This window comes from Orbicella faveolata, unplaced genomic scaffold, assembly GCF_042242905.1.
Source record: "Orbicella faveolata isolate gen_17 unplaced genomic scaffold, um_ofav_v1 contig_25, whole genome shotgun sequence".
Taxonomy (NCBI): Eukaryota; Metazoa; Cnidaria; class Anthozoa; order Scleractinia; family Merulinidae; genus Orbicella; species Orbicella faveolata.
The window spans coordinates 16,404,939-16,421,232 of record NW_028301553.1 but is presented as its reverse complement, the minus strand read 5'-3'; the positions used below and the strand labels follow the sequence as shown (position 1 = coordinate 16,421,232).

Sequence of the window (16,294 nt, the reverse complement as noted above, 5' to 3'; positions counted from 1 at the left end):
TTTTTGTTACTTTAATTAGTGTTTATTCCATAAACAGATAGTCTTACAATGCTAAGGAACAGTATCTAACTCTTTAAGTTTAACAATCCTCCTGAAGAAATTCCTCTATCCCTACACAGAGTATGTAAGTCACAAAATAATATATTAAATATTGATGTACACAACTTGAGCCCACTGGACATGTCAGAAATGTGTCCTAGTACTGCCTGGCACTCTGTTTCACTTGGAGTGAATGCAAAATAAGTTTTATTAAGGCATTGAAATCAAGTGTCTGATAACCTTCATATAAATGGGAATCCTCAATATTCTAGCCCGCTTTATGACTTAAGCAATAAGAGCAATTATCAAACTATTGTACAATAAAACTGTGCATGGACTTGACTCCAATTACCTTACACACAAGCTGTCCATCTGTCTGGTAGTATTTTCAAGATCCTAACGGCCAGAGAGACAAGATCACAGAAAACTGAAAATATTTAACTGTAGAGTCATTCTAGTGTGGTATAAAACTAAAGAACAATGTTTCAAACTATTCTACAAATAAAACTGCACATGCACTTCAATCCAATTACCTTATACACAAGCTGTCCCTCTGGCTGGTAGTATTTTCAAGATCCTACCGGCCAGAGGGACAAGATCAGAGAAAACTGAAGATATGACTGTAGAGTGATAATCTAGTGTAGTGTAAGACTGAAGAGCAATGTATCAAACTATTTTACAAAATTAATAAAACTGTGCATGGACTTGAGTCCAATTACCTTATACACAAGCAGTTGTCCCTCTGGCCGGTAGTATTTTCAAGATCCTACCGGCTAGAGGGACAAGATCGCAGAAAACTAAAAATATTACTGTAGAGTGATTCTAGTGTAGTGTAAGACTAAAGAGCAATGTATCAAGCTAATTTGTACAAATAAAACTGTGCATGGACTTGACTCCAATTACCTTATACACAAGCAGCTGTCCCTCTGGCCGGTAGTATTTTCAAGATCCTATTGGCTAGAGGAACAAGATCACAGAAAACTGAAAATATTACTGTAGAGTGATTCTCGTGTAGTGTAAGACTAAAAAGCAATGTATCAAGCTATTGTACAAATAAAACTGTGCATGCACTTCAGTCCAATTTAACCTTATACACAAGCAGCTGTCCCTCTGGCCGGTAGTATTTTCAAGATCCTACCGGCTAGAGGGACAAGATCACAGAAAACTGAAAAGATTCAACTGTAGAGTGATTGTAGTCTAGTATAAAACTTAAGAGCAATGTATCAAACTATTGTACAAATTAAACTGTGCATGCACTTCAGTCCAAGTACCTTATACATAAGCTGTCCCTCTGGACGGTAGTATTTCCAAGATCCTACCGGCCAGAGGGACAAGGCAAAGGAAGTTTGAATTCGGGGATCCGCTGAATCAATAAAAAAATTCGTCCTGAAGGAACGACGTATTTAAAAACGTTTGTGCCTATTATAAGTCAAAGACGTCTACAGTGTAATGTGTTAGCCGGCGTACAAATTTACGGTTTACGAACTTGACGGGAATCTTTAGATCCAAAGAAATATACAGCATTTGCTGAACAACTCACTGCTTTACTCTCTACACATTATTCTTAACTTGTCGGGTGAATAAAAACTTACTTGTCTTGTTGATCAACATAGTTTTACCACTGGCAATTCACATATTTATGTGATTGGTATAGTCCGCCATATTGGAATGGCCGACAATTTCCGAAAACTGCTCGACTCGGAAACTCGCTCCTAGTACTCCTCGGTTGTCCTTCTGAGCGGTAGGATTTAGGCACAACCGCGGTCCAAGGGGTAGGATACCGTTCCGTGAGGCCTAAACTTAAACGTTTATTTGTGTCCGACACAATGTATTGACTGTAGTTTAATGCGTGTTCTTATGAGTCCGGGCTTACAAAGATGTTACAATTACTGGGAATGCGTTCTCATAATAAGCATTACATAATGCCAAAATGGGGCATTTTCAATGCCTCACTGCTCCTTAATGAGCATGGGCACCCCCGTTTTTTATTTCAAAATTGAAGTTATCATATGACAAATATTTAGTGGACAAAATTTGAACAAAAATCTATTGTCACTTTTATTTCAGAGGAATTACCTTAAAGCGAAAATGTGCAACACTTTTGTACGAAAACTAGGTAGATAACAATTATTAAATTCTTCATTCATATCCAGCGTACGGCTATAAAGCTCGCAAGTGACTGTCGTGTCTTTAACTTCCTTTTTGAGAAAATTTCAACGTTTGTAATCTCATTTTGGGGTGGCCAGTGGACCTTCAAACACCTTGGCTGCGAGACCCAAGGAAATACGTTTGCCGGAAATACGTCTCCGCGGAGACAAGCGACAGCCGGAAATACATCTGCGTTCGCGGGCCTACAGTTTATATAGAGGGTCAGAGAAAAGGAAATGCTCCTTAGTTATACTGTAACTCATGATTGATCATGATTATTCGGGCGTGATTGATCGATAAACTGCAATATTATTTTCTGCGCCATTGCCCGGATTCCAGAGGTTAAAATTATAATACAACAATTTTTAAGCCAATTAAATATGTGAACTGCTCTTTCCCTTCAGTGGAAACTCACTTCGTAGCAAGAACACTGCGAAAGTATTGTGCCTTGTGAAAATGTAAGCTTATCCTAAGCACAATTTGCATTAATTGGAAGGTTTAATTAAGTTTAAGTTCAGTCTATACGGACTGGTTGTGATCTGCTGAATTAACCACCTTCTTCTTGAAGTACTTGTTGTAACCGTCAATGGCGTTATTTTGTAGCTTGTGAAAAACCTTAGGAGCGTTCCTGCCGACCAACCACTCCATACGTGCATTAGGCAGCCTTCCGTTGTAATTATTATTCGTTAATCCGAATACTTGGCACTTGCTTTCTGGTTCCTTTTCGTCAGGAGATACGATGTAGAAATTTCCGCCATTCGTAGCTCTCACAAGACCATGTCCGCCGACCGGCTTGGAAGGGTGACTGGCGTTTTTCACAAACATAGCAAACGACTTTTTCCCGTACCAATCGATCTCTCTGGTTGTTGATACGAACAAAACCATTTCACGGTCGGTTAGCGGGCAGGATAATGCAATTCGTGTGGATACGATAAGAGAACCATCGGGACAGGTCTCCAAAATTTCAATGTCTTGAAAGGCATCGTCCCACTTGGTGCGTATCTCCATATTCGAGGGATGAATCATTTCAGCGAACTTCTCTGCTGACATTGGCATATCTTGAAACAAGAAGAGCACTTTAACAGCACACTCCTCTTTTCGGAACGTTTTACTCCAAGAATCGAAACGTCTCGCAACTTTAAACCTTGGATTCCAACCGCCTTTTTCCAAGTCTTCTTTAAACCATTTCGCCCTCTGAACTTCTTTTTCAAAGTCTAACTGCGGGGAAGTTTGCTCTTTGGGCTCCATACCGATAAACCTTGCCTAGCAAATGCAAATATTACGCATGTACAGGGTACTTAAGGGATCAAGAATGCTGACAATGTCATTTATGCAAATGTCATGTGTCAACGTGCCGATATAACAATGATAATCTAAAGGTTCGATTTCCACCGCCGCTCTCTCGTGCGGCTGGTAAAATCGAGCCCATGCGCTCTCCGGCTCCGGGAGGGTGTAGCCTACAGTACTGGCGGATTAGCGGGCTGTAGCGCGATACACGAGCGCGCGCGCGCGAAGCGAGAGGATTTTTCTCGCCTCTCGCTTTGCGCGCGCTCGTGTATCGCACTAGAGGCCGCTAATCCGCCTGTTCTGTAGGCCAAAAGATGAGAGACCGAGGTTGTCTTATGTCGTACCTTAGGTTGCCTTAGGTATGTATTAGACCCTTATATATGTATCAAGCCCCGTTCACACTACGCCGTAGAAATTTGAAAACGCAGCTTTATTTCTACGGTTTTGGCCTACCGTCCACGCTAATCCGTCACGAAAACGGAGCTTTACGAAAACGCTCTTCAACCCGGAGCAATTTAAAAACGCCGGCCTTACGTCCAGCGTGTGAACGGAAAACATTTTGAAAACGGAGCTTTTCGAAAACGATGACGTCACGATAATCATGAGATTTCTCAGACCGAGTATCCCTCAAACACAAATCCAAAATGACTGGTGATTGTTTTCGGGGTGAAACCTCCGTTTGCAAATTCCTCCGGCTTAGTGAGGACAAGGCCTCGGACGTGCTCTCTAATCGGCCATAGGAAATTGGCGCGATATTGGATTCAGGCTGCTGAATGGGAGTCAACTATTTTTTTGTTTGGAGAACAAAGATACAAAGAAAATAGATGTTTAATCAATACTTAGGCTACACTGTACCTTCAAAATAGCATTGATCGCGCGTGAAACTATCTAGATTATACGTTAAAAATTTGTCTTATTTGGGCACGTGCGATATTTAGCGTGCGCTTGAATGGAAATTCTTTAATTCCTTAATTCAGTCAATCTTCAGTTCATTGCGAGATGCGCAACGCCTTCCATCTTTCTCTACTGTAAGTGAAAAGGGCAAAAATTACTTATTTATTATTTACTCAAAACTTGTAACTACCGGTAATCAAAACTTGGTTTCAACAATGATGAAAATTTTCGACAGTAATCCTCAAAAATAATGTCAGCTGAAACAAAAAGAAAAATCATCATCAATTATGCCGAATTAAACTCGTGGATAAAGAAAGTTATCTATGACAATGCGGATAAACCTTGCCTAGCAAATGCAAATGTTACGCAGGTAGAGGGCACGTAGGGATCAAGGGATCAATTAAGGGATCAAGAATGCTGACAATGTCATTTATGCAAATGTCATGTGTCAAAGTGTCGATATAACAATGACGATCTAGAGGTTGATTTCCGCTGCCGCTCTCTCGTGCGACTGGTAAAAAAAATTCTAGCGTATGTGCTCTCCGGCTCCGGGAGGGTGTAGCCTTCAGTACAGGCGGATTAGCGGGCTCTAGCGCGATACACCAACGCGCGTGCGAATCGAAGCGCGAGGCGACGCCTGTTCTGCAGGCCAGAAGATGAGATACCGAGGTTGCCGTATAATGTACCTTAGGTTGCCTTGGGTATGTATCAGACCTATAAATATGTATCAAGCTTCGTCCACACTACGCCTGAGAAATTTAAAAACGCAGCTTTATTTCTACGGTTTTGGCCTACCGTCCACGCTAATCCGTCACGAAAACGGAGCTTTAAGCCTATTATGTTTAGTTGATATATTTGTTCCTTTCAGTTTAAGTGGCATGCCTGTGAACTAGCTAGGTGTAGCTGAGCGCATTGACCACTATAAACAACAACATTTGAACATCTTTTTTGAACGCTCTTCAAACCGCAGCAATTTATAAACGCCGGCCCTACGTCCAGCGTGTGAACGGAAAACAATTTGGAAACGGAGCTTTTCGAGAACGATGGCGTCACGATAATCATGTGATTTCCCTGACCAAGTTTTCCTCAAATCCAAAATGACCGGTGATTGTTGCGTTTTTAAATTCCTCCGGTGTAGTATGGACGCAGACGGAAAACAGTTGATGCGTTTTCAGCGTGAAACCTCGTTTTCAAATTCCTCCGGCTTAGTGAGGACGAGGTCTCAGAAGTGCTCTCTAATCGTCCAGAGGAAATTGGCGCGATATTGGATTCAGGCTGCCGAGTGGGAGTCAACTATTTCTTTTGTTTGGAGAAGAAAGAAACAAAGAAAATAGACGTTTAATCTGTACTCAGGCTATATACACCTTATTCCAAAATGGCAGCCAGTTTATTATTCTTTTGTTAAATGGTAATTATCCCTCTTTGCCTCGTCAACATGTACAATATACAAAAGAATTTTGAAGTGAAAATGAGGCAAAGAGGGCTAATTAACATGCAAACAAAAGAATAATAAATTGGCCGCCATTTTGGAATAAGGTGTATTGTACCTTCAAAATAGCTTTGATCACGCGTGAAACTATCTAGATTATGAAGTAAAAATTTGTCTAATTTGTGCACGTGCGATAAATAGTGCACGCTTGAATGTTAATTCTTTAATATAATTCCTTAATTCAGTCAATCTTTCGTTCATCGCGGAATACGCAACGCTTTCCATCTTTCTCTCCTCAGTAAGTGAAAAGGGCAAAGATTACTTACTTAATATGTCCTCAAATCTTGTAACTACCGGTAATCAAAACTTGGTTTTAACAATGATAAAAATTCTCGACTGTAATCAAAAATAATGTCAGAAATAAAAAGGAAAATCATTATCAATTATGCCAAACTGGATTCGTGGATAAAGAAAGTTATCTTATGACAATGATTCAAAATTCGAAAAGAAAACAAAAAAGGGGGTAACTCGTAACTCTGAGCGAGAGACCCTAAAACGCCACGGTACTAGGCTGTTGGGCCAACGGCCACCCGGTCCTGGCAAAAGGGTACTTTAGGGCCGGACATATCCCTGCACAGTCTATATTTCGATACTGTGTGCTACCCAAATAGGCATTTGCTGCTGTCTTTCCCCACTTTCAGGTCTCTCTATTCTCTAATTAAATCAAGTGTTGTTTATCATTTTATTTTATAATCAGGATCTTTTCAAGTTCTTGCGGCACCATTTGTTTCAAGATATTTTCAAGATGGCGGGACTGGCACCAACTTCAGACGACGTTGATTCACTGTTTTGTGGAGCAGGGCGTAGTTTGACTATGTTTATTCACAGCGACAGAGTCTAGCTCTTGGGTTGCTTCGTTTGAAACTACCGGAAACCTGGAAACATCTACCTTCTAGTTCTAGAGATGGCTGTGGATTTGTTGTTGTGTAGTTTTCAGTTTGTTTATGTTTTGCTGGACTCAGATGTTGAAGAAAAATCGCCAAAATATTCTTTATCTCAGCCAATGAGAATGAAAGAGTAAAACAAAACAACCAATCAGATTTCTAGGCTAGTTTAAAGGAACCAATATTATTTCAGGAAAATGAAAGACAAAAAGCCATCGTGTACCGAATTTTGCAACCATTATTGCCAAAACTTCTTTTCCCAAAAACAATTGACGAATTTAATTAATTACAGTTTCTGAATACGATAATGAGCTCCTTCAGGCTGAAGATCTACTTTGAGGGAAGTTTCCAACTTTCAGTGTCCATTTCGTTGACGAATATTTTGGCGATTTTTCTTCAACATCAACATAGTTCTACGCCGAGGTAAAACGAAAAAAAAGGAGACGTTAAGGAGCTCAGTCACGGCTTGCGCATATTGAAAAGTTCAGCCTCAATTTTTCAAATTCGTCGTTTATAATCCGTGTTAATCTTCTCCATCCTTAGCCATCCTTGTTCCTTTATGGTTTATCATTATCTCTTTGATGTTTTTCTATCTTATTAAACTGTTATTTTCAGGTTTCCTACCATTTAAAGGTAATTTTGTACGTCGCTAAAACTGAACTCAAAATACAGTGACTGAGCCCCTTTAAACTCGTGATTTTCTACACATCTATTAGCTTGACGGTAGCTACAGCTTGAATCACCCTAAAATCTTTTTCCAGGATGCCGAAAAAAAATTCATGTTCGCTCAAGTATAATTAAAATCAAATTTTTAGATTTTATAAATTGCACATATCTTTATTTCCCAGGGCCCCTATGGATACCAGCCTCGTTGCTGAATGGGCTATCCTGGTTAAAGAAAGTTACTTACTTACTAATCGAACGAATTTGAAACACCAAAAAACTGAGTAGGGTTTGTAAAGGCAGTGTTTTGTTTTTTCGATTTTTGCAGATTTATGTCTTTCACCGACACGAAAAAACTGGTCTTATAGATTTCTCTGAAAAACCGTGACTAAAGCTCCGAGGCTACCAGTCTGCGAAGTTTTACGGAATTTCACCAAAGGAAACGCGAGAAAATTCCCTGTCAGTTTTGTTTTTTGCGCACATGTTGACGTCGTAAAATATCGAAAAACCCTGACGTTTTCCTTCGAACGTGCGTAGATTACTTGAACTTTCGTCCTCAGCGCGCGTGCAATCGTAAAACTATAGGGACCCACCTTAACCATAACATGGATGGTCACATGAAAGTCCAATATCAAAGGAGGGTATAAATCAAGGCTGCATATCTCTGTCAACTGATTGGCTGGAGTATGGCCGCCATCTTGCGCGACTCCGCCCAGGAGCAACACCACTAGCCATACTAACCATGAGAAAATCAATTCATGGCTGGATTTCCTTTTCTCTCCGATAGGGCTATGGTGCTCCAGCGATGCTCCGCTATTAAAAGAGTTTTTGTGGAGAAACTGCCTTCACATCGAAATTTCTTGTGTACCGCGGGGAAATAAAGGGTTCGGAAACAGTCTTAAGAGTTCCTGCCCGTAAAAATCAGACAAATTGTCAATTTCGCGGCAAGGGTCGAAAATTCGATTTCGCTCATATTCTTATAGTAGATAGGCTAGGGCATGACAAAAACTACTGGATAGTTTTTTGGGCAAAATATCCTTTTATTTCAAAGAAATATGCAAATTACCAAATTCCGTTAAAATCGTCATTTGACGCACCATTTTATTAAGCAAGTTTGAGAGCCTCGCATGCAAAACCACATCATTCTTCCGTCTTTAAAACACTCAAATATTTTTTGTGCAATGTTTAAATGTGTACTGGGTTGATATTAGGGAATGTTGCGTTGTCTTTTTGGGTGCAAAATAATTAAATTTCGAAGACATGTATTTCATTTACTTAAAAGTACTTCGTGAATATAATTAATTTTCACCATGTGCGAAACCTTCAAATGGATCAAGCTTCTGTTGGTTGAATCGCAGAAGGATGGTCTACGGATTCCTGTAAAAATTTCTTTGGGCAAATGATTGTGAGCGACGCGAGAGCTTTTCAAAGTACGTCAAAAATGCAAATATTCGACCATCCGTCGTCAAATTTCAATTTACGGGTTAGACGTACATTTTAGCATGCGCCACATGACTTGACCTATAATAAGTTGAAATAGACACAGAGCTGATAATTTCGAAATGTTCTAACCTTATTTGCTGTAAAAGGCAGGTCCAAAGCAGATTTGACGTGTTTCTAGTCGACCTCTCACCATTCGTCGTGCATAAAGCAGAAGTTTGCTTTTGTTTACACAAGGTTAACGTCCGATGTACATCGCCTACTGTCAACCTATTATTGGTCGAATACTATGAATCTGTGACCATCTTTCTGCGCATATGAACATCACTGCATCTAAGTCTTAAACGGCCGAGTCATTTGTAGATAGTTGCTTACTTTGCGCTGCGCCAAAATATTGCGTTTGATCGATTGCTGACCATTGCTGATAAGCGTGTCGGCGAAGCACAATCTTACAGCCGTTATTGTTCGTCACGCAATGCTGTCACGGCATATGCTGCACATTTTGATCTATTTTGTATAGAGTACTCTCAGGATAAGTGAAACAATTTAATCATTGTTCATCTGTTTTTTCATATATATAATGATATATGTGTATATTTATATAATCGTATTCTACAGTGTACGTGGCCTCGGTCCAAATCACGTTTGTTGTACGTTCTGATGTTTCAGACAACAGCTGATAAAGCTAGTGCCTATACTCACTAGAATTTTAAGAAAATCGCCATAAACGAATTACAGATCAATGAAGCAAGAACTAGCTGAAATAAAAACAGGAAATCACAACGTGTTTAATTCGTGAGAAAAACAGACTAAATTTAATTTCTAAATACGTGAGTAAATAGGCCTGGCCATGCCATTTTATTTGGCGTATTTTGTTTGCTTAGTGGCGAGGCATTGGTATGTAACAGAAAATAAAGGACTGTTGTCAATACAGTCCAAAATTGTCGGTAAAATATTGTAAATAAAACACTTATTGACTGGTTACCTCCGCGGCCATCATTTGGTCATTCAGATAAGGGTTTCATTATTGTCTTTACCCCTATTAAGCGGCCACCCAAAATTTAAGAACTTTGTTTTGAAAAGGGCGATGGCAGATAAGATTCTGAAATTGAAGGTGCATGACGAGTGATAATTCAAACACACGTCTATCATGGTTGTCTTGAATTGACTCCATGTTCACCAAGAAATTTATAGCCCGATAGTGAAAAATTAAATATTCAAGGTACACTAACCTCTATTTAAGCGGCTAGCCCCATTAAGCGGTCGCCACCTATTTCCCGAGGGTAGCCCACTGTATTACATGTAAACCAAAAATAATTGCATAGCGCGAAAAGACCCAGGTATGAGTTTATCGTTACAGTATTACGCAGGGGCATGTAGGTAGCGGTGGTCGAGTAAAAGATAGCAACAGGGGCAATGGTAAATTATTCATTCTTTTCATTTCTTAATTTAATCTCTTCCTACTCAACACGATTGTGTGCTCCCAGTGATTCCAAGCCTTACGGAGCCTTACGTATTAGGATAGAAATTGTCCTACCCGTACCCCCTAAAATGGGTTGACAGCATTGCGTGACGAACAAAGAACCGCTGCAAGCAAGGATTCAAGCCATCAAACCATGATGATCAAACGTAATATTTTGGTGTAGTGCAAAGCAAGCAACTATCTACAAATGACTTAGCCGCTTTTGACTTAGATGCAGTGGTGATCATATGTGTCGAAAGAGGGTCGCAGATTCATGGTATTTGATCGTTAAATAAGTTGACAGTTAATGGCGATGTACATCGGATCGAATCGTACCATAGTTAATGGAGGGGACTGAGTCCCCTCCACTAACTATGATCGGACGTTATGTAAACAAAAGCAAACTTCTGCTTTATGTGCGACGAATGGTGAGAGAAACACGTCAAATCGGCTTTGGACCTGCCTTTTACAGCAAATGAGGTTAGAACATTTCGAAATTATCGGCTCTGTGTCTATTTCAACTTAACGCAGGTCAAGTCATGTGGCGCATGCTAAAATATACGTCTAACCGTAAATTGAAATTTGACGACGGATGGTCAAATATTTGCCTTTTTAACGTACTTTGAAAAGCTCTCGCGTCGCTCACAATCATTTGCCCAAAGAAATTTTTACAGGAATCTGTAGGTAGACCATCCTTCTGCAATTCAACCACCAGAAGCTTGATCCATTTGAAGGTTTCGCACATGGTGAAAATTAATTATATTCACGAAGTACTTTTAGGTGAATGAAATACATGTCTTCGAAATTTAATTATTTTGCACCCAAAAAGACAACGCAACATTTCCTAATATCAACCCAGTACACATTTAAACATTCCACAAAAATATTTGAGTGTCTTATAGACGGAAGACTGATGTGGTTTTGCATGCAAGGCTCTCAAACTTGCTCAATAAAATGGTGCGTTAAATGACGATTTTAACGGAATTGGTAATTGGCCTATTTCTTTGAAATAAAAGGATATTTTGCCAAAAAAACTATCCAGTAGTTTTTGTCATGCCCTAGCCTATCTACCATAAAAATATGAGCGAAATCGAATTTTCGACCCTTGCCGAGTTATTTCCCATTTTTATGGACAGGGACTCTTAAGGTTAATTTTGTCCCCAAAAAATTGATTCTCCACGAAAACAATACCCCAGCTTTATATTAGTGACGTTAAAATGTTGCTGCTTACCGGGATGTTGCTGCTTTCACGATCGACGGAATTCCCGCCATTTTTTCAAAGTCGGGGCCTGGCGCGGAGCCAAAACTCGCGCATGTTTATTATATTTTTCAGATCTGTCATAGCCAATAATATCACAAGATTTAGTCACGTGGTTTCACAACCCAAACAAGGGGATCGTTGGGAACAAGCTATAAATTTGTAATGATTTTTTCCAAGCTCTAAACAAACCGATCATATGGTAGATCATGAGCTGTTTTTCACTTTATTTTGAAAGAGAAAACCTTACTGGAGAGCTGCAAAGATAGTAAAACGAGGGGCTGAGAAAATGGACGAGGGATCTGTGGAGGTAAAGCGTGTCTTACTACTCTCAAACGAAGTGAATAAGTTGATCAAATTCTTGACAGAAATCAAATAATTGAGAGGGTATTAATTCGTTGCTGTCCTAGAAAACTCGAAAATATGAAAGATTTCTCGTTAAAGACGATATAAGTGAGTTCAATATGGTTGGAAAGGTCGTTTTACCGTGTTAAACAAGGTTAAACATATACCAATAGGCCTTATCACGGTTTACGACGCCATCTTGACGGGTAGGCAAAGCGGTCAGTGTTTGTTTGGGAATCCGATGGCAAATAACTTTTCAAAAAATTTAATTCTACACAATTTGTGAATTGCAACGTTACAATACTAGGTAGAAGATTGCAATTGTATTCACCAAGTTCGAAGGATGTAGCCTAGTTAGAAGACGCTTAGTTAATTTTTCTAATTTTCTATACATTTGTCTGTAAATTTAACTGGGTAGGTGTTCGCGGGAAAAAAATTATAGACAAATGTATGGGAAATTAAAAAGTAACTGAGTGTCTTCTAGCCGAGCTACGTCCTTCAAATTTGGTGAATACAATAAAGTTATTTGTCGTCCGATTCCCATACAAACACTGTAATTGCTGGCTGTTTTACCTACCCAGGAAGATGGCATTTTGGTGATGAGGTCTATTATATGATTGGGTGTTATATGTTGGAGGGTGCTCGATTTGCAAGCTCTGGCTGCTTTAAATTTTCAGCTGACTACTGTAAAATTTGTGGAGAACACTGGGTGTTTGTTTTGCTTGTGTTTATTTGTTTTATTTTAAACAGGAAAATTGATTGAAGTATCATTATTTGGTTATGCAGTTGTGGCAAGGCTCACAATCAAACCAGAGAAACAATTTCTTTAGAAAGAACACAAAGGAGGTGTTCTTTTATATCTCCTTTCATTTGATAATAGTATGTTAAAGAATACAATACAAGACAAAGTGAATGGTACTTCTCCCATACTGAGTGGCTTGCCCTTTGTCTGCTACATTTGTCTGCTGAATGGCTTGTCATTTGTCTGTAAAAGTAATGCAAGTGAAATGCACAAATTTCCTTTTTTTTCCTAATGATTTCTTGATGAAAGTCCTCTCGAAAGTTTGATTGAAATTTCGCAGCCTGTCGAGTGATAATTCACTAGAACAAAGGACAATACAGTGTACACGAGAATGCAATTTACTCAGTACATTATTGACAAGTTGCCTCACTGATTTGAGTTCATCAGTTTGAGAGCTTCACTGGCTTTATTTTCTGAAGCAATTCATTTCTCAATATCTGGGCATAGCAATTCTCTGGGATCTGGCATGTTTGATTATTATTATTATTAGGATCTTATCGTGTTACCTACAATGAAAATTACCATCCATCTCTATTGTATTATTGTAAATTACAATCAAGGAAAATATGTTTTGACATTTGCCTACTAAATCTATGTGCTTGATAGAGATGTATGTATGTTATGCTCATACAGCATCTCTTCAAAGTAGATTTGCTAGCTGTAGAAAAACAATTGGTTGGGTTGGTCGGGTTTTTCATGTTCTATTGGGGAAAAACTGTTTTCAGTTGGTTTGATTGATCACCTTTTTCAACCGACATCAAACCAGGTTGAAACAGTTGAAAAAGCGTTTGCGTGATTATGTTGCGCGATTGTAGTTCATGCGAGGGCTATTCCCAGGAGTTACCCATTTCAGCTGAAAACCGTTGAAAAGGTGTTCTATTGAGAAACATCAACCATATCAAGCCAAGCTGGTAGCAGTTGAAACGGTTGATCCCAATAGAACACGACCTAACTGTTTGTCAACTTTTTGTCCAACTTCAACCCCAGGGTCTTCTCTACTTCTCAAAATGGCAGGCAGGATCTTCTCCCGACTAGCCATAACTTTGAAAACAGTCAAGGAGAAGGCCCTAGGGATTATGTTTCTCTTTGCCAATTTTCTGAGGGCTTTCATTCAAATAGCCAATCAAAATGCAATATGTAGTTGATATGTTTGTCAATGCTGTCAATTATTGACAGCTTTATTTTAAACAGTTCTTGCACTTTAATTTGCTTGACTGTGTTTAAATGGAAGGCATAAGAAAGTTGTCGAGAACATTATCTTGCTTTGTCAAGTAGTAAATGAGGATGATGACCCTTATGAATTGTAATTTTATTTCCTTTTGTCTACAATTTTTAGAGTCTCGCTGAGGTGTTCAGATGTTTCATCTGTATGGAAAAGCTGAGAGATGCCAGACTTTGCCCTCATTGCTCAAAAATGTGCTGTTTCCTGTGTATAAGGGTAAGCTGTTCTATATTGGTACTTTGGTTAATGTTTTTAACACAGCTGCCTTGGTGGATCATGACTTGTAAAATTAATGTAATCCAAAATAATAGTCGTTTTATATCATTGGGTACATTTATTTATTATTGGGGGCTCAAGTCTACTAGATCAGTTAATTAACAAATTATTTCTTAAGTAACTGATCTATTGCCTAGTGGGCCTGATTACCAGGCACTGTTTAAGAGAGCAGAAGAATGTTTTTTATTGACTTTAACAGAATGTTAGTTTCTTGCAAATTTGTGGGTGCTTCATACTTTGCACTCACAACATTTACAAGTGCCAAGTCAGGAGCTCAACATGAAAAAATTTATTTCTGTCACTGCAAGATAGAGTCCCTAACAATGACTCTGAATTCTTTGGAGAACCACCTTAAAACAACTGTGTAGCATGCTAATATATTTAGAACTACAGAAATCATTGACGCTTCTTGTCTCGTGTTTCTTCAACTCTGGCTACATGTATATGAAGTAGATTTTCTACTTCAATCAGGATTTTTTTTTTGAATATATGTTCACTTCAACAGACATGTCCACTTTGATTATGTTGATAAGGTTAAGATTTGCATTGTGGTCTATTTAAAAGCAATCACTAATGAAAATTCTTTATTTGAACTATTTTATCTGTGTGAAGTGTTCAATTACCCCCAGGGGTTATGGCTAAAAGTGTTCAATTCTCAGATTTTGAGTACACATTATGAGTTGAATTAACTTATGCAAATTTTCTGAATCTTTAAATAGATACAGTTTGGACGTTAGGTAATCCAGGTGTTTTTCAATAATTATCATGATGGTTTCATCACAATCAACTTTTATCTTTTCTGTTCAAATCAGTAATGTGACAGGTTTGACTTATTTTGCAGATTGAACCTTCTAACAAAATAAATTCAAAAAACAGTGAGATAGCTCTGCTTGAAAACCATGTTTACAACCTGAATATTGGGATTTGCTATGCATGGTATTGTAATTTTAAAATAATGATTTGACTATACTATTGTGAGTCTGGCACCAAAATCTACATGGACAACGCGCAAGTAACAATCCATGACCTCTCTAAATTATATTCACACGGTCAAGCTTTTTAGATGATGTGCCATTTATGTTGAAATACACATGGAATTCAGGATGATATTTAAACGTGTAGCTGTAAGTTGCTATTATTTATAAATTGAGTGTCTGCTTTAAGATATTTAAATTCAAACATGTTTTTCAGTTAGTTTAACATTGATCAGTCCAACAGAGACGTGTGAGATGACCAGTGTTATCATGTGCACTACACTAGTTATCAATTCTAGAGGTAGAAATATGAAATGAATTTCTTATTTTACGTATTATTACTGCTAGACCGTGCTTTAAGAGTTGTGCTTGCTTGAAATGAAAAAAAGGCATGCAGTTTTTCAGCCAAAATTGAAAAAAGAGCTCTACAGACTTTGAAATGTCAATGTCTGCTTAGAAATATATATTTTAAAAAATGGAGGAAACAGAATTACAGTACATGGAATGCACAGGAAATGTTCTTTTAAGTATATAGTTAATATTTTCATCTTGAACAATAATTTTGAGTGATAAGATATGAATTCTGTTCTTGGCGTGATCAATACCACTCATTTGTAATATTGTCTGATCCATAGCGATGGCTCACAGAACAAAGACCTCAGTGCCCACATTGCAGGTTAAACTAATTTAAGTTTGTTGTAACTTTTTTCTGTTTCGAGATTTTGTTACAAAGCATTTAAAACTGGAATAACATTGAGCTTGTGTTTTTGTGAGGTGATTCACCCTCAGCTGTATCAAATCAATACAGGTGACAGGTGATTTAAAAAAAGAATTAAAAGTCTTAAATTACCTGACAGTGTAAACCATCAAACATATTGCATTGCAACCCGTTACTAGACTGCAAGTACAGTAGGGACTTCTTTACTCCTGATTATTTAGTAGGATACCTAATGTATCATTGTGCAAATGAGCATTCAAGGAATTCCTACACTCAGGTTCTTTTCTTACCAGTAAAGATAACTGTAACAGACACTGTAACAATAACTGTGGATGCACTATGCCCCCCATGAGACAAAGATGACTTGTTGATGAAAGAGAAAGACTACAGATT

General features: G+C 38.4%; 2 protein-coding genes and 1 long non-coding RNA gene across 4 annotated transcripts in view; 1 reads left to right on the top strand and 2 right to left on the bottom strand.

The window, feature by feature from the left end:
• On the bottom strand, positions 1-1,621 carry LOC149109157 (uncharacterized). Its single transcript, XR_016208852.1, has 2 exons — positions 1,127-1,621; positions 1-222 (listed from the first exon to the last, which is right to left on the bottom strand). It is a non-coding gene; the product is annotated as an uncharacterized LOC149109157 (long non-coding RNA).
• Positions 1,622-2,072: 451 nt separating this feature from the next.
• LOC110052222 (uncharacterized) lies at positions 2,073-3,492 on the bottom strand. Its single transcript, XM_020758331.2, has one exon. It carries the CDS (start codon positions 3,433-3,435, stop codon positions 2,707-2,709), a length of 729 nt encoding a protein of 242 aa, XP_020613990.2. The 5' UTR covers positions 3,436-3,492; the 3' UTR covers positions 2,073-2,706.
• An 8,186-nt stretch (positions 3,493-11,678) lies between these two features.
• LOC110052238 (uncharacterized) overlaps positions 11,679-16,294 on the top strand; it is a 36,380-nt gene continuing 31,764 nt past the window's right edge. For both annotated transcript variants that reach the window (XM_089293896.1, XM_089293895.1), the window contains exons 1-3: positions 11,679-11,874; positions 14,048-14,149; positions 15,819-15,859. In XM_089293896.1, coding sequence (XP_089150022.1) covers positions 11,854-11,874; positions 14,048-14,149; positions 15,819-15,859 — 164 coding nt within the window. In that variant the 5' untranslated portion in view covers positions 11,679-11,853. The remainder of the gene's footprint in view (positions 11,875-14,047; positions 14,150-15,818; positions 15,860-16,294) is intronic.

Bases quoted from the DNA above. Each gene is read 5' to 3' on its own strand.
- LOC110052222 (XM_020758331.2), bottom strand. From the start codon at position 3,435: ATGGAGCCCAAAGAGCAAACTTCCCCGCAGTTAGACTTTGAAAAAGAA.